General features: G+C 43.1%; 1 protein-coding gene across 1 annotated transcript; it reads right to left on the reverse strand.

Moving 5' to 3' along the window:
* Nucleotides 1-143: 143 nt before the first annotated feature.
* aldh3b1 (aldehyde dehydrogenase 3 family, member B1) lies at nucleotides 144-24119 on the reverse strand. The gene is made up of 11 exons (XM_083649200.1): nucleotides 24047-24119; nucleotides 21072-21244; nucleotides 20093-20203; nucleotides 17701-17821; nucleotides 14340-14425; nucleotides 10649-10730; nucleotides 9137-9336; nucleotides 7546-7738; nucleotides 6166-6332; nucleotides 4460-4559; nucleotides 144-3003 (listed from the first exon to the last, which is right to left on the reverse strand). Exons 2-11 carry the CDS (start codon nucleotides 21234-21236, stop codon nucleotides 2804-2806), a joined length of 1425 nt encoding a protein of 474 aa, XP_083505326.1. The 5' UTR covers nucleotides 21237-21244; nucleotides 24047-24119; the 3' UTR covers nucleotides 144-2803.
* Nucleotides 24120-24217: the final 98 nt, after the last annotated feature.

Below are 24217 nucleotides of genomic sequence, written 5' to 3' on the forward strand. Positions count from 1 at the left end.
ATCGCGAACGACACCGCTGTAGAGCAGAATGGCTCTGCTGTAAAATCCTCATAGACGTTTTTTTTGTCAAGTTAAAACAGTAAAAGTTAAAACAGTCTATTACACCGGAAGCGGAAGAAGCACCCATCAGGCATCATGGCAGCTAGAAATAAGGTGGATAGAGACAGTCGGCATGTGTGGGAAATTCTAACTTTGCTGAATGGATAGAACGGGAGATTTACCCCACCCTGACCACGCCCCCGTCTATGACGAGACATCGCCTCAACCTATATGTGCAAGGGAATAGAGACAATTAAAATCACCGTAAAATATGATACTTTGAAATGAACCAATGTGACATTATCTGGCAAATGAAATAACATTTCTAATTTAATATTATTTAATGGGAAAAACATTTAAAAACCACAAAAACACAGATTATATATAGTCTTCACCAAGAGAAAATACAGCAATTGTATAAAATTATTTGATCTATTCATTATTTAACAATTCAATTTATATTAAAACTGAAAAAATATAACAGCATAAAATGTAAAGCCAATTGTCTCCCACAGAGGTGTTCATCTGACAAATTGTCAGGTAGTCCAGGCCCTTAGGGAGATATTAGGGTAATTTCGTGAACGACACCGCTGTAGAGCAGAATGGCTCTGCTGTAAAATCCTCAGACGTTTTTTTTGTCAAGTTAAAACAGTAAAAGTTAAAACAGTCTATTACACCGGAAGCGGAAGAAGCACCCATCAGGCATCATGGCAGCTAGAAATAAGGTGGATAGAGACAGTCGGCATGTGTGGGAAATTCTAACTTTGCTGAATGGATAGAACGGGAGATTTACCCCACCCTGACCACGCCCCCGTCTATGACGAGACATCGCCTCAACCTATATGTGCAAGGGAATAGAGACAATTAAAATCACCGTAAAATATGATACTTTGAAATGAACCAATGTGACATTATCTGGCAAATGAAATAACATTTCTAATTTAATATTATTTAATGGGAAAAACATTTAAAAACCACAAAAACACAGATTATATATAGTCTTCACCAAGAGAAAATACAGCAATTGTATAAAATTATTTGATCTATTCATTATTTAACAATTCAATTTATATTAAAACTGAAAAAATATAACAGCATAAAATGTAAAGCCAATTGTCTCCCACAGAGGTGTTCATCTGACAAATTGTCAGGTAGTCCAGGCCCTTAGGGAGATATTAGGGTAATTTCGTGTAAAAGCATCAAGTTTAGCTCGAGATCGCCATGGCGCCAAATCTAATATGGCCGCTGCACAAAAGCAGCTTGTGTCAATTACCATTCAACGTAGAAAGGTGGTTTTGGTGTTTACCTCTAGGTTTTAAGGCTCAAGGAATACAACTGAATCAGTGAAATTACCATCAGTTAATTAGTTATTGGGCAAATCCAAAATGGCGTCCCAAGAGGGGGCCCCAAATTGTGGTGAATAGGGTAAATTTAATTAACTTAATTTCTAACTCATGAAACTTCCCCCAGTTGATTACTTACATGAAGACAATGCTTTTTTGTATTACAAGTTTTCTGAAATGTTATGTTTAAATATGCAAATTTACAGAAAACTACCCCATTAGGGCAGTCAATATAAGGGGGGGGAAGAGCACCTAACCCTGAACAAATTGATACAAAAGGGTTTTCAATGGATTCTGATACTATTGGGCATGTTACATACAAAAGAATCTAGATATCTATTAGTTTAAAAAAGTACCCTATTCACCGGAATTTGGGCCCCTCTCTTGGGACGCCATCTTGGATTTGTCAATAAATAATTAACTGATGCTAAATTCACTGATTCAGTTGTATTCCTTGAGCATTAAAACCTAAAAGTAAATTTTTATATACTGTCTCCTGTTTAAATACATGTCGGAGTGGGTGTGATATTGGATTTATGTATTATTATGCTTAAACATGTTGCCACTGGGATAACCTTGACAGACTGGCAGCCAGCTATGTGTTTTGTTATTCTTGTTCTGTTGTGTCTAGGTGACACTTGAGGTTGTGTTGTGTTAGTTTGTTTTCACATTGTATGTCTTTTAGTCATATTCACTACTGTAAAATTGAAAACGGTAAATAAAATAATTAAAAAAAAAACTACAAGTAGACACCAAAACCACCTTTCTAGGTAGAATAGTAACTGACACAAACCGTTTTTGTGCAGCGAGCGGCCATATTAGATTTGGCGCCGTGGCGATCCCGAGTGTCGCAGGCTCAGGCGCTCTGTCTAAATCAAGTTAGCATACCCTGAGCTACATCAAGTTAGCATACCCTGAGCTACTTCAAGTTAGCATACCCTGAGCTACATCAAGTTAGCATACCCTGAGCTACATCAAGTTAGCATACCCTGAGCTACATCAAGTTAGCATACCCTGAGCTACATCAAGTTAGGAAGGAGGGAAAGGACAGTGAAAGTGAGATTCACCATAGTGACGTTAAGGTAGGTGAAACCAGTCTTACACATGGTTTACCTGGAGCACATGAGCTCAGGTCCTGTGCTTTGGGTGTAACTCGCCCAGAATAAAATAACAAAAACAACCCAGTGAGAAAAAGGTGGGAATTGTGCCTCAGTTGCGTGAACATGCGTGTGACTCCTAAAAACTAGATAAACAAAATTTGGAGCAGTGATATGAGGGTGACAAACTGGAGATTCAGAGCAGTGTTACACACACACAAAAAATTGGGAGATAAACTTGTACACACACACAGACAATACCTTCTCAACACGTAAAAACAATCATACGTTAACTCAGAATAATGGGTTCTTATAAACACACGGTCACATGAGGGTGCAGCTGTTCCAGGTCATCTTCTTGGCCGAGGTGGTCCAGCGCAGCCAGCGCAGGTTGTCCTCCCGGTAGGGCGGGTAGCGCAGGGTGTTGAACCTCTCCATAGCCCAGCCTCGCAGCATGCAGGCCCGCTGGTGGCTGAAGGTCTCGAACCCCCAGCGGCCATGGTAGTGGCCAAAACCACTAGCCCCTGCAGGGAGAAGTATGGAGATGTTTCCCTATCTTTATTCAAGAGCACAGCCTATCAAAGGCTTTCCCTCAAACCTCACCCTTAAATAAACCCTGCCCACACTTAGATTTGCTCTGCTTGTGTTCAAACTGTATGCTTGCACTCAAATAGTTATGCTACATAGAGGCCAGAAGTGTATGATCATGACATCAGTCTGAGAGGATTTCCTTAATATTTAGAATATCATATTTTCCCTCTTTGATGGTATTTAACATTATTATTGTAGTACTGCAGGTTTACTTTCAATCAGTAGGTAGTCTACATTCACCCATTCATACACCGATGGCGGCAGGCTGCCACGCAGGGTGCCTACACACCATCGGGAGCAAGGAGGGTTAAGTGTCTTGCCCAAGGACACAACGACAGCAGCTGGGAGGGAGCGGGGATCGAGCCGCCAACCCTTGCGTCATTGGCCGACCCGCTCTACCTCCTGAGCTAAAGCCGCCCTCAGGACCCCTTTGAAAATGTTTTTTTTTCCCCTCGCCAAAATTTTGCCTAAATTTGGAGTGTTATTTAGCTACCTTCCTGACAAACTAGCATGACATGGTTGGTACAAATCAATTCCTTAGGTCTTCTAGTTTCATATGATACCAGAAACCTCACTCTGGCTTTAAAACTGAGCCTGCTGCAGCCTCTGAAAGTAAATGTTCAAAATTGGGATATTTCCCAAATGTACTTGGGTACTTTTAAATAGGCGACTTTTTTACTCCTGGACTAGTAGGCCTACTTTTACTTGTACTTGAGTTAATTTTCACTAAAGTAACAATACTTGTACTTGAGTATGATTTGTCAGTACTCTTTCCACCTCTGCTTAATACTTGGTCGGGGCTCGTTGGACCATTGTGTGGTTTCACGTGGTGTAATGCCTTTGCTTGGTTGCATGCTTGAGAATGCTAGCTTGTTAGCTCAGAAGCTAACTTGGACACTGTTTACCATTTTTTAACTTCATCTCATCTGATCAGTCCAATACACGGATATTTTCATAACGACGTGGCCTTCAGGAAAGCCCCTTCGGCCTGTCGCTATGATATCACCCATTTAGTGCAGTTTCTCCTCATTTTTTGCGCATGCATTTGCATTTCGCTTCCTTTCTTCTTCCACAAGCAAAAGACCCGGCAAGGGCTCAGGGCCGACAACGCCAGTGCCATGAAACTTTTTATCAGACATATTCTTGATTAGAAGTAGCCATATATTACTAAACATCTAAGTGGTGAGTGAGAGTGGTGTGAAAATGGTAGGCCAATGCTGCTTTGTTTCATGTGTATAAATACGCACAGTCGTAGATCTCATGGAGGCAAAGAACGTACTGTATTATGCTAGTTGCCCGTCGGCTATAGTTTTTACAATGCCGCTAGTTGCTTGACGTGGGTTTGGTGTGTCTGGAACATTGCTTGATGAAAGCAGGGTCACAACCTACCTACGCCTCCAAAAGGCAGGCCTGGAAGGGTCATGTAGATGATCCCATCGTTGGAGCAGAAGCCTCCACTACTCGTCTTCTCCAGCACCGTGTTGACAACCTTCAAAACAATGTCACAATATCAGATGACACAACATGCTCATGTCTGAAAGCTTTGATAGATTTCCGCGTCAAACCCTTCGCCGAATGCGCCGCGGTCGCCGAGCCTGCTGGCGCAGCCTGCATGCAGCTCCTCGAAAATGTGACTCGACACAGCTGACGCGAACATAAGTATATGTTAGTATAATATAACTAGTAGGCATCTCACGCGCTCGGCTCCTAGGCTCAGCCGCTGCGCGGACTCGCCTGCGCTATTGGCGGGTGCGTGTGTGTGTGTGTGTGTGTTGCTCACTAAATGTTATTACATGAGTGATGTCACAATGTCTCCTTGTGTGTGCGTCCCATTATATCACTGATGACATCATCAGTGTGTGTGTGCCCCTCTATGACATCACTGATCACTGTGATCAGTCTTGTCACAATGCCTCCTTGTGTGTGTGTGACATCACTGATCAGTCTTGTCACAATGCCTCCTTGTGTGTGTGTGTGTGTGTGTGTGTGTGTGTGTGTGTGTGTGTGTGTGTGTGTGTGTGTGTGTGTGTGTGTGTGTCCTTATGACATAACTTTTGACATCATCACTCATGACATCATCACCGATGACATCACATCATTAGCTAATTAGCCCAATTAAAAAATCCGGCTCCGTCAGGTCACCCGCAAGGGTGCCCTTTACACACCCTGAAGGTTTCAGCCCGATCACACGTAAAATGGCATAGCTGTGGCCGAACACAGAACTTGAAACAAACAGAGCCCACATACTCAATTTTATATATAGATAGATATAGATGGGGAGATACATGAGAGAGTGAAATCTATTACCAAATATCTGCACTACATTCTCTCCTTGGGCTAACTTCTAGTCGTTGAAATCCTAGTGAAATCACACAATTGACTCATTTTGCTGGGGACTCCTCCCCCTGCGACCCCTCGTCAAGCTGACGTTCGAGTGTCGAGGACCAGCTGCTGCCGGCAAGGCTCCAAGTTGCGGCGATGGCAGAAGTATATTTCCAGCTTGAGGCAACGTGGTGGGAAGTGTTGTGGTCAAGTCACTCTATCTCCAGTCCAACTGGAGTCTCGAGTCCCCAGTGTTCTAGTCAGAGTCACCACAGAAGAGTCAGAGTCGAGTTCGAGTGCACAGCACCTGGGTCCGAGTCCAGTTATTGAACATGAGCTTGAATCCACATGTAGGTGGAACACGTGTTGAAAAGTAATCATGTAATCATGTAATCATGTAATGGTATCAAATAGCATCAATATCTTATGCCAGTTTATTAGGGCCGATTACAAACAAAAAGCCAGTCTTTATCAATTACCAAGTCAGAGTCCTCGTCTCCAACTTCCAACTCCAAATGCATGAAGGCCAAGTCCGAGTCGAGTCATGAGTCCTGAAAATGTGTCCAGGACTCTGAGTCGAGTCGGACACTGGTGGTAGGGGGCGAGTCGGACTGGACTACAACACTGGTGGTAGGGGGCGAGTCGGACTGGACTACAACACTGGTGGTAGGGGGCGAGTCGGACTGGACTACAACACTGGTGGTAGGGGGCGAGTCAGACTGGACTACAACACTGGTGGTAGGGGGGGAAAGGTGTGCTTGGCATGTTCTTACAGAGGTCTCTTCAGAGAAGACGTAGAGGGCCAGGGGTTTGTCCTTGCGGTTGATGAAGGCGATGCCTTCCTCCAGAGACTCCACGGTGATAATGGGCAGAATGGGCCCGAAGATCTCCTCTTCCATCAGGGCGTCGCTCTCATCCACGTCCACCAGCACCGTGGGAGCTGGAAGAGATTTGTGCAGCATTTTTAAAACAGAGGTGTAAAGTACAGGGGTGGAAAGAGTTTAAACAAGATGGGGAAATAACATTACACACAAGAGGTAAGTGCCACTGGTATCCAGCATTGACAGTATCCAGAGACACAGTAAACACAATTCTGTCTGACCAATCAGTCGTATGCAGTGTTTTCAAGTCACCGTATGGTTACCGGGTCCACAGCCCTGGAACCTCGCCAGAGGTGGTACTAGAAATAGCACAACTCGAGCCGGGCGGAGCCGGGCCAATACCAGCGGTGGAAATGGGCCATAAAATATAGCAGCTATGTAGCCTACTGTACAATATGAATTTTCACATTCTCACTGTGCATCTTGCACATTTTCTCTGCTCCAACTGCCTGTCTATCAGGAGGATTACAGAAAAACTACTGGTCTGATTTCCATTACGCTTTGTGGAAGAGTGCTTTTTTTTTAACATTTTGGTGAAATGTTCTGTGGTCTCTCCTGATTCTAAATATAGCTGAATCGTTTGGTTTGACCAAGTAAAACTATTTTTCTAAGCATTTTACGAAATGTCTATGGGAAAATAAATGGCAGATGAAAATCTCTTGGTACGCATGCTGAAGCAGAAGTGACGTTGACTTTGGCTCTCTATTGAGAGTTGATTTCAGTTAAGTTGTGGACATGATGTCATTCATGATGTCATTCATGCACAAATGACATCACGGGTCCGTAACTTAAAGACACCCTAAAATCAAAACTCAGTTTTTCTTTGTGTTCCTTCAGTTGGATGTTTGAGCTTCAGTGAGCAGAGCTTGACACTAGAAGGCTGTTTTCACATCTGTCTGCTGAAAGTGGAACGTTTCTCTGAGCTGAGCTCACTGAAAAGGTGATTTTCAACAAGCATGATTTGTGGCCTCACAAGTACTGGAGCCCATCATTGTCCAGTATTCAGCAGTTAAAGTCCTTCTTTGTATGCTGTGATTGGCTAGTTATGGTCCAGTCTAGATAGTAACTCTGATTGGTTGCTTCTGAATTTTTAATGAGGCGGGATGATGATGACGATGACGATGATGTCGTCCTCATAATAATAATAATAAAGATAACTTTTTTTATAGGAAAAACCATCAGACACAAGTTATTATTCAAAGTAGAGTATGTATACATAATGGTGCTCACTAGGACACACCTTCTCCATCCTTCTCCAACATCCTGACCCACCTATGTATTTGTCTTCCTGCTGGCTGTCCCCTCCCAGCACCACCTTGCCCCGGGACGCCTCCAGCAGTTTGACCAGACGAGTCCAGTGTTTGTGGGACACGATGCGGCCCATGTCGGGACACGTCTGGGGGTTCTGGCTGTAGAAGCTCTCCAGGACCTGGCGGATGGCCGGCAGCAGGGCCTCACGGGTGGCCTTCGAGTAGGGTTGTCAAAAGTATTGATAAGTATCAACAGTAAAACATTTTCAACTGATACAACGCTCATTCTGTAAGCGGGCGATCCAAATAAAGTGTTACCCGATATTTTCCTGCATATCAGTATCAAAGTTAGAAATTCTAGTATCAGGACCGAGGACAGTACCCTGCCACAGTGTCTGGAGGGGGAGTTCCCCCACCTCTCCAACAAGGTTATAAATCCCCCTTCCCCCAAAAAAGCCCCATCATCACTATCACCCATCATCACTGTCACACATCATCACTATCATCCATCACCCATCATCACTGTCACACATCATCACTGTCACTCATCATCACTGTCACACATCATCACTGTCACCCATCATCACTGTCACACCACTGTCACTCATCATCACTGTCACTCATCATCACTGTCACACATCATCACTGTCACACATCATCACTGTCACCCATCATCACTGTCACACCACTGTCACTCATCATCACTGTCACTCATCATCACTGTCACACATCATCACTGTCACACATCATCACTGTCACACATCATCACTGTCACACATCATCACTGTCACACATCATCACTGTCACTCATCATCACTGTCACACATCATCACTGTCACTCATCATCACTGTCACTCATCATCACTGTCACACATCATCACTGTCACACATCATCAGTCACACATCATCACTGTCACCCATCATCACTGTCACCCATCATCACTGTCACACATCATCAGTCACACATCATCACTGTCACCCATCATCACTGTCACACATCATCACTGTCACTCATCATCACTGTCACTCATCATCACTGTCACTCATCATCACTGTCACACATCATCACTGTCACACATCATCAGTCACACATCATCACTGTCACCCATCATCACTGTCACACATCATCACTGTCACTCATCATCACTGTCACACATCATCACTGTCACTCATCACTGTCACACATCATCACTGTCACACATCATCACTGTCACACATCATCACTGTCACACATCATCACTGTCACTCATCATCACTGTCACACATCATCACTGTCACTCATCATCACTGTCACACATCATCACTGTCACTCATCATCACTGTCACTCATCATCACTGTCACACATCATCACTGTCACACATCATCACTGTCACCCATCATCACTGTCACTCATCACTGTCACAAATCTTAAAAAAATAAAGATAGAGATGTTTACAACACCTCCCTCCAGTCCTCTTGCGCAAGATACTGAACCCCAAATTGCAAATTGATGGCTGTGCCAGCACCCTGCATCATCGGTGTATGAAGGTGTGTGAATGGGTGAATGTACCTACTGATTGTGAATCACATTGGATAAAAGCACTATATAAATGCAGGCCATTGACCTCCCTACCTTGGAGCACAGGACGTAGTCTGGGGCCACGCAGCTCTGGCCGGCGTTGAAGAACTTGGCCCACACCAGGCGGCGGGCGGCGGCCATGGTGTTGACACGGCCAAAGATGAAACATGGACACTTTCCGCCCAGCTCCAAGGTCACAGGGGTCAGATGGGTGGAGGCTGCCTGCAGGATGCTGCGCGCTACAACCCGGGAACCTAGGAAGAGGGAGATGTCAAGGGGGAGCATACAGATGGTACTCATTTTGTTTGGCCACCTTACTGCTGGGTTTCCAAGGTACTGCCACAGCGGTGAAAGTGGGCGGGGCGATATACTGTACATATACTGTATTATATTTATAGTATGTATATACTATACAGTATCTATATTTGTTTCACCGACACCTACCTGTGTGTGTTTTCCTTTGTGTGTTTTGGATATAGGTAACTATGTTATGTTACTGTCATTGGTTACTGCTGCTGTAACGCGAGAATTTCCTTCCGGGGATAAATAAAGTACTACATCTATCTATCTATCTATCTATCTATCTATCTATCTATCTATCTATCTAAATGGTTGCAGTAAATGGCTGCCCTTTGGGTGTATGTTTTTTTTTATAAACTACTAAAAAAACGACTTCCTACTTAAAGGTCCCAATTCGTGCAGCTGTAACCTCTTAAAAACGTGTGTCTCTGGTCCATAAAACATGATTCTGGATTAATTTGTTGAAAATATAGCAACCCCGTTTGTTGTGACGGAGTTCTCACTTCCTCATCTCGTCGCTTCCCAAGAATGGTCTGTTTCTATAATATATTCAGAACTAACAGTTCCCATTGGCCGCTGAGGGAGAGCCCGCCCCAGGCTCCCAGCGGCCAATCAGATTAGCGTCTGTGGACCAGCACGCTAGGTTGCGAGCTATCGCTAACTTAACGGTTGCTACGCTAAAGAGGACATCTCAAAATGCCTAGACTTACCGAATGCACCTCCGCAGTTGCTGGATCACGTACAGTTGGCGTCGCTCCAGCTAGAAGTGTTAATTTTGTGGCTATAGACAAAATGGTGCAGGTAGCTTGTGTGAGAGAGACGTATGCTTGAGGACCATCGTGACGTCCCGATACCCCGTCTGGGGAACAGAGCGTTAGGGGGTGTGGCTTGAAGGAGGCTGCAGGGGGAAGCTGGATAGGGACAAATCCAACTGTGGCAGTTCTGAGGTTGTGACCACTCATTACAGGGAGGGATGACAGCAGTATATATGCATTTACAAGTAAAAACAGCTTTTGCACGGAATGGGACCTTTAAACATGATGTGTTTACCATCATGTCAACTTGATCGTTTTCCAAAGGTCTCCATTTCTGCCCATCTAGGCTAAAAGGCAACCCCAGAGTTTTAGAACCGATACGGGTCAGCAGCATATTGGTTCTTATCCAGTTTCAGGGGTCGGAAACGCCGGGGTCGTGCGGATGCACACTAACTTAGTATGGATGTACTGTAGCCTCAAAGCAAACTGTCTGCTCTCTCCAGGCTTTTACCTGTGTAGAAGATGTGGTCAAATGGGTTCTCCAGAAGTGCCTTGGTGTCCTCTGCCCCGCCACAAACAACCGCATAGCAGTCCTGAAACACAAACAGCAGCATAGCAGTCCTCAAACACAAACAGCAGCATAGCAGTCCTCAAACACAAACAGCAGCATAGCAGTCCTCAAACACAAACAGCAGCATAGCAGTCCTCAAACACAAACAGCAGCATAGCAGTCCTCAAACACAAGGGTGCGTAACTACTTTTCTACTGCACGCACAGAAAAGAGAAGGCCATCTATCTTCTCGTCTTACCATCGGGAATATGGCAAATAGGTGAATCTCCCCAAATGTTGTCATGCTGTTTTAACGGTCATATACAGAAAGCTGCATGGGAGGGAATGAAAGGTAGTGTGCTTTACCTGAGACAGAATAAAAGGTAGTGTGCTTTACCTGAGACAGAATGAAAGGTAGTGTGCTTTACCTGAGACATAATAAAAGGTAGTGTGCTTTACCTGAGACATAATAAAAGGTAGTGTGCTTTACCTGAGACATAATAAAAGGTAGTGTGCTTTACCTGAGACATAATAAAAGGTAGTGTGCTTTACCTGAGACAGAATGAAAGGTAGTGTGCTTTACCTGAGACAAAATGAAAGGTAGTGTGCTTTACCTGAGACATAATAAAAGGTAGTGTGCTTTACCTGAGACATAATAAAAGGTAGTGTGCTTTACCTGAGACATAATAAAAGGTAGTGTGCTTTACCTGAGACATAATAAAAGGTAGTGTGCTTTACCTGAGACATAATGAAAGGTAGTGTGCTTTACCTGAGACATAATAAAAGGTAGTGTGCTTTACCTGAGACATAATAAAAGGTAGTGTGCTTTACCTGAGACATAATAAAAGGTAGTGTGCTTTACCTGAGACAGAATGAAAGGTAGTGTGCTTTACCTGAGACATAATGAAAGGTAGTGTGCTTTACCTGAGACATAATGAAAGGTAGTGTGCTTTACCTGAGACATAATAAAAGGTAGTGTGCTTTACCTGAGACATAATAAAAGGTAGTGTGCTTTACCTGAGACATAATAAAAGGTAGTGTGCTTTACCTGAGACAGAATGAAAGGTAGTGTGCTTTACCTGAGACATAATAAAAGGTAGTGTGCTTTACCTGAGACATAATAAAAGGTAGTGTGCTTTACCTGAGACATAATAAAAGGTAGTGTGCTTTACCTGAGACATAATAAAAGGTAGTGTGCTTTACCTGAGACATAATAAAAGGTAGTGTGCTTTACCTGAGACATAATAAAAGGTAGTGTGCTTTACCTGAGACAGAATGAAAGGTAGTGTGCTTTACCTGAGACAGAATGAAAGGTAGTGTGCTTTACCTGAGACAGAATGAAAGGTAGTGTGCTTTACCTGAGACAGAATGAAAGGTAGTGTGCTTTACCTGAGACATAATAAAAGGTAGTGTGCTTTACCTGAGACAGAATGAAAGGTAGTGTGCTTTACCTGAGACATAATAAAAGGTAGTGTGCTTTACCTGAGACATAATAAAAGGTAGTGTGCTTTACCTGAGACATAATAAAAGGTAGTGTGCTTTACCTGAGACATAATAAAAGGTAGTGTGCTTTACCTGAGACATAATAAAAGGTAGTGTGCTTTACCTGAGACATAATAAAAGGTAGTGTGCTTTACCTGAGACATAATAAAAGGTAGTGTGCTTTACCTGAGACATAATAAAAGGTAGTGTGCTTTACCTGAGACATAATAAAAGGTAGTGTGCTTTACCTGAGACATAATAAAAGGTAGTGTGCTTTACCTGAGACATAATAAAAGGTAGTGTGCTTTACCTGAGACATAATAAAAGGTAGTGTGCTTTACCTGAGACATAATGAAAGGTAGTGTGCTTTACCTGAGACAGAATGAAAGGTAGTGTGCTTTACCTGAGACAAAATGAAAGGTAGTGTGCTTTACCTGAGACAGAATGAAAGGTAGTGTGCTTTACCTGAGACAGAATGAAAGGTAGTGTGCTTTATCTGAGACATAATAAAAGGTAGTGTGCTTTACCTGAGACATAATAAAAGGTAGTGTGCTTTACCTGAGACAAAATGAAAGGTAGTGTGCTTTACCTGAGACAAAATGAAAGGTAGTGTGCTTTACCTGAGACAAAATGAAAGGTAGTGTGCTTTACCTGAGACATAATAAAAGGTAGTGTGCTTTACCTGAGACATAATAAAAGGTAGTGTGCTTTACCTGAGACAGAATGAAAGGTAGTGTGCTTTACCTGAGACATAATAAAAGGTAGTGTGCTTTACCTGAGACAGAATAAAAGGTAGTGTGCTTTACCTGAGACATAATGAAAGGTAGTGTGCTTTACCTGAGACATAATAAAAGGTAGTGTGCTTTACCTGAGACATAATAAAAGGTAGTGTGCTTTACCTGAGACATAATAAAAGGTAGTGTGCTTTACCTGAGACAGAATGAAAGGTAGTGTGCTTTACCTGAGACAGAATAAAAGGTAGTGTGCTTTACCTGAGACAGAATGAAAGGTAGTGTGCTTTACCTGAGACATAATGAAAGGTAGTGTGCTTTACCTGAGACATAATAAAAGGTAGTGTGCTTTACCTGAGACATAATAAAAGGTAGTGTGCTTTACCTGAGACAGAATGAAAGGTAGTGTGCTTTACCTGAGACAGAATAAAAGGTAGTGTGCTTTACCTGAGACAGAATGAAAGGTAGTGTGCTTTACCTGAGACATAATAAAAGGTAGTGTGCTTTACCTGAGACATAATAAAAGGTAGTGTGCTTTACCTGAGACATAATGAAAGGTAGTGTGCTTTACCTGAGACATAATAAAAGGTAGTGTGCTTTACCTGAGACATAATAAAAGGTAGTGTGCTTTACCTGAGACAGAATGAAAGGTAGTGTGCTTTACCTGAGACAGAATAAAAGGTAGTGTGCTTTACCTGAGACAGAATGAAAGGTAGTGTGCTTTACCTGAGACATAATGAAAGGTAGTGTGCTTTACCTGAGACATAATAAAAGGTAGTGTGCTTTACCTGAGACATAATAAAAGGTAGTGTGCTTTACCTGAGACATAATGAAAGGTAGTGTGCTTTACCTGAGACATAATGAAAGGTAGTGTGCTTTACCTGAGACATAATGAAAGGTAGTGTGCTTTACCTGAGACATAATAAAAGGTAGTGTGCTTTACCTGAGACATAATAAAAGGTAGTGTGCTTTACCTGAGACATAATGAAAGGTAGTGTGCTTTACCTGAGACATAATGAAAGGTAGTGTGCTTTACCTGAGACATAATGAAAGGTAGTGTGCTTTACCTGAGACATAATAAAAGGTAGTGTGCTTTACCTGAGACATAATAAAAGGTAGTGTGCTTTACCTGAGACATAATGAAAGGTAGTGTGCTTTACCTGAGACATAATAAAAGGTAGTGTGCTTTACCTGAGACATAATGAAAGGTAGTGTGCTTTACCTGAGACATAATAAAAGGTAGTGTGCTTTACCTGAGACATAATAAAAGGTAGTGTGCTTTACCTGAGACATAATGAAAGGTAGTGTGCTTTACCTGAGACATAATAAAAGGTAGTGTGCTTTACCTGAGACATAATGAAAGGTAGTGTGCTTTACCTGAGACATAATAAAAGGTAGTGTGCTTTACCTGAGACATAATAAAAGGTAGTGTGCTTTACCTGAGACAGGTATTTGGGGACGAGCTCTGCCAGCAGACGCTCTGTGGCTGCACTGATTTCTGACGGCTTGATGACCACACAGTTTCCTAGTTGGTGACATCATCATCATCATCATCACCATCATCCAATCAATAATTACACCGGTGAATTGATTTGACTTGGTTACGTGGTTGGTTAGTTACCTAATAGTAATAGTAAGCACTTGGGTCATGGACTTCACATCTTCTCGTGTCTTAGCCATTGCCTTACAATGCACCTTTAGTTACGTATTGTTAAAGCCCTTGGAAACCAAATATAAGTCTCTTTTGAGTTTGTCATGCCACAAAAGAAAAAGTGATTAAAGGAACACTCCGCCCATTTTCAACCAGCTTTGTATCATTAGAACATCAGTAGTATATCAGAAAACTGGAAACGGTTTTGAAGTCTGTCATTTAATTTGACAGTTTGAGTGTTAAAGTGTGGACCAGTGACATCACTGGTCCACACTAACTCAAATTAATAACTCATTAACTCAAATCAACTCTCAATAACTGTCAAACTAGATGAATGATGAATAGTTTGACAGTTATTGAGAGTTGATTTGAGTTAATGAGTTATTAATTTGAGTTAGTGTGGACCAGTGATGTCACTGGTCCACACTTTAACACTCAATAACTGTCAAATTAAATGACAGACTTGAAAACAGTTTACAGTTTTCTGATATACTACTGATGTTCTAATGATACAAAGCTGGTTGAAAATGGGCAGAGTGTTCCTTTAACGACCCAGCCAAATTTGAAGGATTAAAAATGACGCCAAGTATATAAAATAGGTTTCAAAATCATGAGAAACTAAGCAGTATTCTCTGCTCAGTGTTGCAGAACTTGATACATTCTGATGTAGGGCTGTGGGCTGTAATCAACCAAAGAAAATCTTGATCGACCGAAATTCGATCAACTCATGATCAACCCATTATATTTGACCGGAATTTATTCCAATTGTCCGAGAAACTGAAATCCTGCCAGACACGTTGACCAGCAGCATTTTCTGTAATATGTAGCGCTGTGTGGCTGTGTCCTTCTTAGACTGCCTTGCATTTGCACTTATCGGCCATGGCCTCTTATGCACTTTAAACTACACTGGCACTTTTGAACTGAACTGCTACTTTGTACTACGTTGTGGTCTATTGTGTCTCCATTTTTGTTTTAATGGTTTTTATGGTCTTTATGGTTTTACGGTCTATTTGTGTCTGCACTTTGTTTTCATGTTTTTACCTCGAGTCTTGTGTGATTTTATGACTGTTTTATGTTTATGCTCTGCTGCAACCCAAAGTGCCCTTCTGGGACATATGAATAAACTTGAACTTTCACTTTCTTCTCACGGAAACGCTGTTCAAGACATGTTATGAACCCTGGTAATCACTCTACTCACTAGATGCATACACATCTTTCAAATGCCCACATGGCAGACTTTGCAGTATACATATTGCATTTCTTTTCTGGTGCACTATCAACATGAATTCAATATACTATTTTATATACTATAGAGTGTGACATGGGTGTGAGTGTGACATGGGTGTGACATGGGTGTGAGTGTGACATGGGTGTGTGAGTGTGACATGGGTGTGAGTGTGACATGGGTGTGTGAGTGTGACATGGGTGTGTGAGTGTGACATGGGTGTGAGTGTGACATGGGTGTGAGTGTGACATGGGTGTGAGTGTGACATGGGTGTGAGTGTGACATGAGTGTGAGTGTGACATGGGTGTGTGAGTGTGACATGGGTGTGAGTGTGACATGGGTGTGTGAGTGTGACATGGGTGTGTGAGTGTGACATGGGTGTGTGAGTGTGACATGGGTGTGTGAGTGTGACATGGGTGTGAGTGTGACATGGGTGTGTGAGTGTGACATGGGTGGAGTGTGACATGGGTGTGAGTGTGACATGGGTGGAGTGTGACATGGGTGTGAGTGTGACATGGGTGTGTGAGTGTGACATGGGTGTGAGTGTGACATGGGTGTGTGAGTGTGACATGGGTGTGAGTGTGACATGGGTGTGAGTGTGACATGGGTGTGAGTGTGACATGGGTGTGTGAGTGTGACATTGTGTGAGGGCGGCTTTAGCTCAGGAGGTAGAGCGGGTCAGCCAATGACGCAAGGGTTGGCGGTTCGATCCCCGCTCCCTCCCAGCTGTTAATCGTTGTGTCCCTGGGCAAGACACTTAACCCTCCTTGCCTGGTATGATTGGTATGATTGGTATGAATGTAAGACATGAATGGTATGATTGGTATGAATGTTGACATGAATGATGATGGTGGTTCAGAGGGACCGTTGAGCGCCAATGTGTGGCTGCCACGCTTCTGAACCACCGGTACGAATGGTGTGAACGAATAATGATTCTGTGTAAGCGCTTTGAGCCTTGGAAAGGCGCTATATAAATCCAATCATTATTATTATTATTATTATGGGTGTGAGTGTGACATGGGTGTGTGAGTGTGACATGGGTGTGAGTGTGACATGGGTGTGTGAGTGTGACATGGGTGTGAGTGTGACATGGGTGTGAGTGTGACATGGGTGTGACATGGGTGTGTGAGTGTGACATGGGTGTGAGTGTGACATGGGTGTGTGAGTGTGACATGGGTGTGAGTGTGACATGGGTGTGAGTGTGACATGGGTGTGAGTGTGACATGGGTGTGTGAGTGTGACATGGGTGTGTGAGTGTGACATGGGTGTGTGAGTGTGACATGGGTGTGAGTGTGACATGGGTGTGTGAGTGTGACATGGGTGTGAGTGTGACATGGGTGTGAGTGTGACATGGGTGTGAGTGTGACATGGGTGTGAGTGTGACATGGGTGTGAGTGTGACATGGGTGTGAGTGTGACATGGGTGTGACATGGGTGTGTGAGTGTGACATGGGTGTGAGTGTGACATGGGTGTGTGAGTGTGACATGGGTGTGTGAGTGTGACATGGGTGTGAGTGTGACATGGGTGTGAGTGTGACATGGGTGTGAGAGTGTGACATGGGTGTGTGAGTGTGACATGGGTGTGTGAGTGTGACATGGGTGTGTGAGTGTGACATGGGTGTGTGAGTGTGACATGGGTGTGTGAGTGTGACATGGGTGTGAGTGTGACATGGGTGTGTGAGTGTGACATGGGTGTGAGTGTGACATGGGTGTGACATGGGTGTGAGTGTGACATGGGTGTGACATGGGTGTGAGTGTGACATGGGTGTGACATGGGTGTGTGACATGGGTGTGAGTGTGACATGGGTGTGTGAGTGTGACATGGATGTGAGTGTGACATGGGTGTGTGAGTGTGACATGGGTGTGAGTGTGACATGGGTGTGAGTGTGACATGGGTGTGAGTGTGACATGGGTGTGGACGATACCTGCAGCAATGGCTCCAATCAAAGGGCAGAGGGTGATTTGGATGGGGTAGTTCCACGCCCCGATGATTAAAACAACCCCCAACGGTTCCCTCCGCACAAAACAGGTGTCTAGCTTTACGGCCTGAGCACAGACGGACAAACACGGGCAAATCAGAGACAAATTACACACAAACAGACTTCAGCAGAGTTTTACAGAAAAACCAGGTTAACTTCACATGTGCAAAATCACATGCGATCACATGTACACAATCAGATGTGATCAGATGTGATTTTTCACATAATATGCAATTTCACATGTGAAAACATGTTAGATTTAACATGTGAAAACATGTTGCTATACAACACGTTATATCACAAGTTATAACATGTGATAACATGTTTTCCGCGATGACCGTTGGGAGTAACGCGTTACAAAGTAATGCATTACTGTACAATATTGGCTTTTTCTGTTTTACAATGTTCTGTCCTTAGAAGTGTCAATAGGCAGAATACGGGGTATGAAGATGGAAATAATTGAAGCTCTCACCCTAGTAATGGAGGGAGTAAACTCTCAATTATAACCACATTGTTGCATAAATCATTAGGTGAATGTGTATTGTATGTACAATTTATTTTATTTGTCGTTAACACCAACTTTACTTTATTTCTTATTTTTGTACCTTTCCATAAAATGGAAGGAGGGCAACGTGATATATTAGTATTATTATTATTTTATTAAAGAAAAAAAAGGAAAAAAAAGGAAAATTAAAAATGGGGAAAAATGAAAGAAAGGAGTGAAAGATAAAAGTAATAATAAAAATAAACCAATAATAATAATAAAAAAAAAAAAAAAAAAAAAATCCAAATAGAAGAGATATTGTTTACTATATAATCCTTGCTTAATTAAATATATTTAGATTTGTCAGAACGGTGGACTCAGGCTACTGGGAGGGTAGGAGCGGGGTGGATAAAGAAGAAAAAAGGTTAAGATATGATCTAGGAGGGCCACTACTTTTCAGATAATTCATTGTAAATGAACGAAAGAATTGTTTGTTTGGTCGGGGTACAGCAGCACTTCAATGTGATTACCGTATATTGTGTTTTTCTCTTTGATTTGAGCTCTTGTGCAATTTGGGTGATGTATAGAGACTGATGTGAGCTTTGTATCTTATGTGTTTGTTATCACATCTCTGAAGTGTTGTACTATGTTTGAACACCTACTGGTGTATATTGAGTTATGTATTTACATTACCCCAAACAATTTTGTGTTGTTTGAGCTGTATTGTGTCCTCATGTAAACAAAAAGAAAAGCCAATAAAAACTTGGTCACACAAAAAAAACAAAGTAATGCATTACTGTAATCACATTACATTTGTCGGTAACGAGTAGTGTAAGGCATTACGGTTCATAAATGCAGTAATCACATTACAGTTACTAATCAAACACTGAAGTCGTTACTTGCGCTACATAAATTCTTCCCGTTTTCAGCAGGATCGGGTTTGAATCTGCAGGATTATGGAGAAAACTACATGCTAGTTTCATTCACTCGATTGCACAATATAACAGCTGACTCTCAATCAATCAATCAATAACCTTTATTTAAACAGGTAAAGTCTCATTGAGATTAAAATCTCTTTTTCAAGAGCGACCTGGCCAAGAGGGCAGCATAAAAAACAATGTTACAACAAAAACACAAGCAATACAAACAGAGAAATACATTCATACATGGGAGAACTATTTAGGGGCAGTTACAATGATCAAGAGTATTTTCTTCTCGATCTTTCAAAATGGCCTTAAATTCCCCCAAAGTTACCAGCTCTGATAACTTCAGGTCCTTCTGTAGATTATTCCAGGAGGAAGGGGCGGCATATTTGAAGGCCTTGCCCTTTTTGCCTAATTGGGTTCTAGCTCTGGGGACTAACATCTGAAGAGTATTGTGAGAGCGTAGACCGTATTGATTTTGTTTTCTACACATGTAAACAGACAAATAGGCAGGAACTAGCCTAAGAAGAGATTTAGATATAAAAGCCAACCAATGTGTATGTCTGCGGGCATACAAGGAAGAACACTGGGCAGTAGTGTACAGAGTACAGTGGTGCATGAGATTGCCACAACCAGTGATAAAACGTAAAGCACAGTGGTAAACAGTGTCCAATTTCTACTGCTCAGGTGCATTCATAACATACACTCTGACTGTAAAGACATCTTTGTGTCACACACAGTAATATTGTAAAGTTACTTTCAAATGAAAGTAACTGGTAATATGTAGTATATTACATTTTGAAAGTAACTTGCCCAACACACTGGTAATGTGTAATATATTACTTTCTTGAGTAACAATCCCAAACACGTGCACACGTGTGAACCTGGTGTTTTTCTTGTAAGGGAGGTTTCAGTCAAAGCGTAAACCTACCATGCTTTTGCTGACGTAATCCGGCTGCATCCAGCTGTGCAGGTTATCGATGGCGTGGTGCAGCTCATTGATCACCATGTCCACCTCCGACAGGATGGCCTCGAATTTGGGCTGATGGGCGAGGGCAGCGAGGACGCCCGGGGAAAGGGAGGTTATTGAGGATTCAAAAGTAGAGGGCATATAGAATTGTAAAATTTGCGTCAATTTGTGTGTGTGTGTGTGTGTGTGTGTGTGTGTGTGTGTGTGTGTGTGTGTGTCTATCTTTGTGAGGACCCGTTTTAGACCTACTAAGCACCTAGTTTAGGATTTATTAGACGAGCTGAACCCACATTTTTTTTTTTTTTTTTTTTTCTTCATTCAGTGCAGCCATGTAATAATGTATGCAAAAGAAAAGCACTTCAAACTTCTTTAGTTTTTCACATCAAAAGGTCATTTTTCAGGATTTCATTCATAACTGTAATCTACGGTATGGTGACGTAACCAACGTAACGAAGTACTATCAAATTCCTACCCCATTTCAACCAATCATATCACGACATGGCAGCTGTCAATCAATCTTCATTTCGAGGAGAAAATTCTGCAGGCAAGATGGCGCCTCCTGCCTGTAACCTGGCCCCGCCTCCTGCCTGTAACCTGGCCCTGCCGCGGCTGGTGGTTGTGCTAGTGCTGGATGCACCAACGCTGCTGCTGCTGCTGCTGCTACGCTGATACATGGCTGTCTCTCCTCCATGTGAAGAAACCAAAGAGCTGAATTGCAGACGGTGCCCTCAGTTTACTGAGGGTGCCGGGTTCACCAGCAAGAGGTGTGGCCATACTGGCACCAATAAAAAAGTCTTCAGAGTCTTAAGATTTGGTTTAGGTTTAAGTTTGGGGTTAAGGAAAGAATGTAGACTGCTGAAGGTCCTCACAAGTGTAGCTATACAGATGTGTCAGTGTATAAACATATGAACACACACACACACAGAGACTTGTCTTGTACCTTTGCGAGGTCCTTGTGCAGTGCATCTAAAATCAGCTGCTCGTTCTCAGTGAGCAGAGAGAGGAGCGCAGAGAGCTGCGTCCGGCGGAACGTCTCCGGCACCGTGACCCCCGAGCTGAACGCCGTCCGCAGCCTGAGGACAACCTGAGTGCTCTGGGTGTCCATGCTTTCATCTGCCACACACACACACACACACACACACACACACACACACACACACACACACACACACACACACACACACACACACACACACACACACACACCCACACACCATTTTAAAAAGCATTTTCACATTGCAGATTAAATAGTGTCTTGCACAGTGCAAGTGCAAAGTTAAACTAATTTGATTTTAATTGAATTAATTTGGCTAATTGCACTCTTGTTTTATTTTATAATGCAATTGAATGTTGAAGGAAAACTAGAAGTGGCGCTAAAGCTAATGGGGGGGAAAGATTGTCGATCAGCTAGGCCAGGGTTTTTTTAAGTCTGAGACTGTGGGCCTCCCCCAGGAAAAAGCCTGGAAAAAGGAGCCCCCCTCGCTCAATTCCTGGATGCCTATGGGATCATTGTGTTATTTCAACAGATCAGCCAATATAGCCTGATATTGCTGTTTAACAAGGACTACATCAAGTACATCAACAAGTCTGTCTACTCTGAAGGCAGACTCTAGACTAGAAAAGTGCAGATCTCCACCAAGCCCGCGTTTTCCCCCACGGTGACCCATAGATACATGGGTGTATATACATGTATGCTCTGCTGTTTATATGTAGGCTATATTATGTGTTGCTGGTTGGGTGACACACCGGAATGTTTTGTTAATTATTTAATGTTGATGTGTCTGATAATCGCATGTGGGATGGTCAATTGTCCTGAGACGAAAATAAAATATTCATTCATTGGTAGTTATTGTTCATATTGTGCATAATTGATTAATTAGAAGCTTTATTGATGATTACCTATGCCTCGTCAATCATGTTCTTTCGGGGATATTAGGATGACAGTGGTTTGGGGGCCCCACTGTAAGATGTCGCATAGGGCCCCCAAAGGGGCAGAAACAGCCCTGGGCAGGGGGGAAACTGAAGCCACTCGCCGTTGACTTGTGAAGTCGTTGGGAGAAAAGCTGATTGGATTTTGTTTATAAAATTAGAAGTAGAATTGAGCAGTCCACATGCATGTCTGTCCAGACTTTGACGTTTGAGCTAAATGTGAAGAAATTCCATCAAGGTGTTAGTGAGATATCGCGTTACCGAGCTTGAAAATGGCGTTCGTGAGATCACAGTGACCTTGAACTTTGACCACCAAAAGCGAATCAGTTCATCCTTGAGTCCAAGTGGACGTTTGAGCCAAATTGGAAGAAATTCCATCAAGCCGTTCTTGAGATATCAAGTTAACGAACTTGGGAATGGCGTTCGTGAGGTCACAGTGACCTTGAACTTTGACCTTTGACCACCAAAATCTAATCAGTTCATCCTTGAGTCCAAGCCAAAGTTTGAGGCAAATTTGATCAAATTCCGTCAAAGCGTTCCTCAGATATCGCGTTAGGAGAGGAGAACACACACACACGCGGCCAAATACATGATCTCCTCCCGGCATCGCCTGGCGGAGACAAAAAGTAAACAAATTCCCCAAAACGACTGTATCTCTGAATGATCTCATTAACCAAATCACACACATTTAGGCTATTCTGTTCTGTGAGATCTCCTTTTAATAATAACGAATGTAAATTTGTCCACTTCCATTCACTGAGCCTCCCATGAAACTGTTTGGAGCCCCCATGGGGAGGATGAAAAGCTCTGAGCTAACGCTAGCTAGGCCAAAGCAGGCTAGCACAGCAGCAAGCCTGTTATTCAAGAAGTGAAGATACCCCCCACCCCACCCCAGAAACTAGTTCAACTGTAAATCTAGACATTTAAAGTTCCTTGATGCTTATCATTCAGCGCCCACACACACACACACACAGTGGCCAAATGAGCATGTCCTAAGCTTTATGCAGTTGTCGAACATGTTTTTTTTAAACCCACGTAGTTGAGTTAGGTTACAACATCAACAGTTTGTTCAAATGTCCATGGACACATTGCTTTGAAGCAGCACGGTTAAATGTGTAACACTGTAACAGGTGCATCATAAGTAAAGGTAAAGGTAAAGTCCCACTGATTGTCACACAATGTGTGAAATTTGTTCTCCGCATTTGACCCATCCCCTGGGGGAGCGGTGAGCGGCAGCGTGCGCTGCGCTCGGGAATCACATGGTGATTTAACCCCCCAATTCCAACCCTTTGATGCTGAGTGCCAAGCAGGGAGGCAATGGGTCCCATTTTTATAGTCTTTGGTATGACTCGGCCGGGGATCGAACTCACGACCTCCCAGTCTCAGGGCGGACACTCAGACCACAAGGCCACTGAGCTGGTGTAAATCATGGCTTGTAGCCTGGGTAAAGCCAGCCCCCAGTGACCTGCTCTCAGACAGACCCTGCTCACTGGTCACAAGGTAGTGACTGAGAGCAGGTCACGTGGCGGCTGGGTTTAGCCTCTAGTAAGAGAGTGGCGTCAGCGGAGGACCAAAATGCGAGACTCATTAGCCAATGAACAGCCAGGAATGGGTCTCGCGCTACTTTTGCATGCTAAAATAAAGCCGATAATGTACAATTTGATTCATTTCAAGGGATGAAAAACCCTTTCAAAGTACAACACAAACTGTCTATTTTGCTGCACCTGGCTGCAACTCGACAGTGCTGCTTTTTTTACTCAAGAGTTCCACTTTCTACTTCCTGGAAAAAAACTGGTCCATTGGAGTGAATGGAGATGTCGGAACTCTTTTATTATACGGCTCTGGGTTTACCCAGGCTACATGGCATGATCTCGTGATGAGGTTGACATTACGCAATTTTCTTGGATAAGAACCGTCTTAGAACACGAGCTATTTAGCGTTATCAAACCTACCCGTTGTGGCACGGCACGGCACGCGGTGTCTCACCTGTTGTGTTGTGGTCCCTGCTCCTGTTGTGTTGTGGTCCCTGCACCTCCTCTCGCCGCTTCTGAAGAAGAGTGGCTCGAGCTTCCGGCTTTATCTCGGTGCTGGAAACGGAAACTAATGGGAATGTTGAACTGGAAAAATTAGCATCGAAACTCCTCAGGCAACACCCCT

This window comes from Poromitra crassiceps (genome assembly GCF_964638095.1).
Source record: "Poromitra crassiceps genome assembly, chromosome: 13".
NCBI lineage: Eukaryota > Metazoa > Chordata > Actinopteri > Beryciformes > Melamphaidae > Poromitra > Poromitra crassiceps.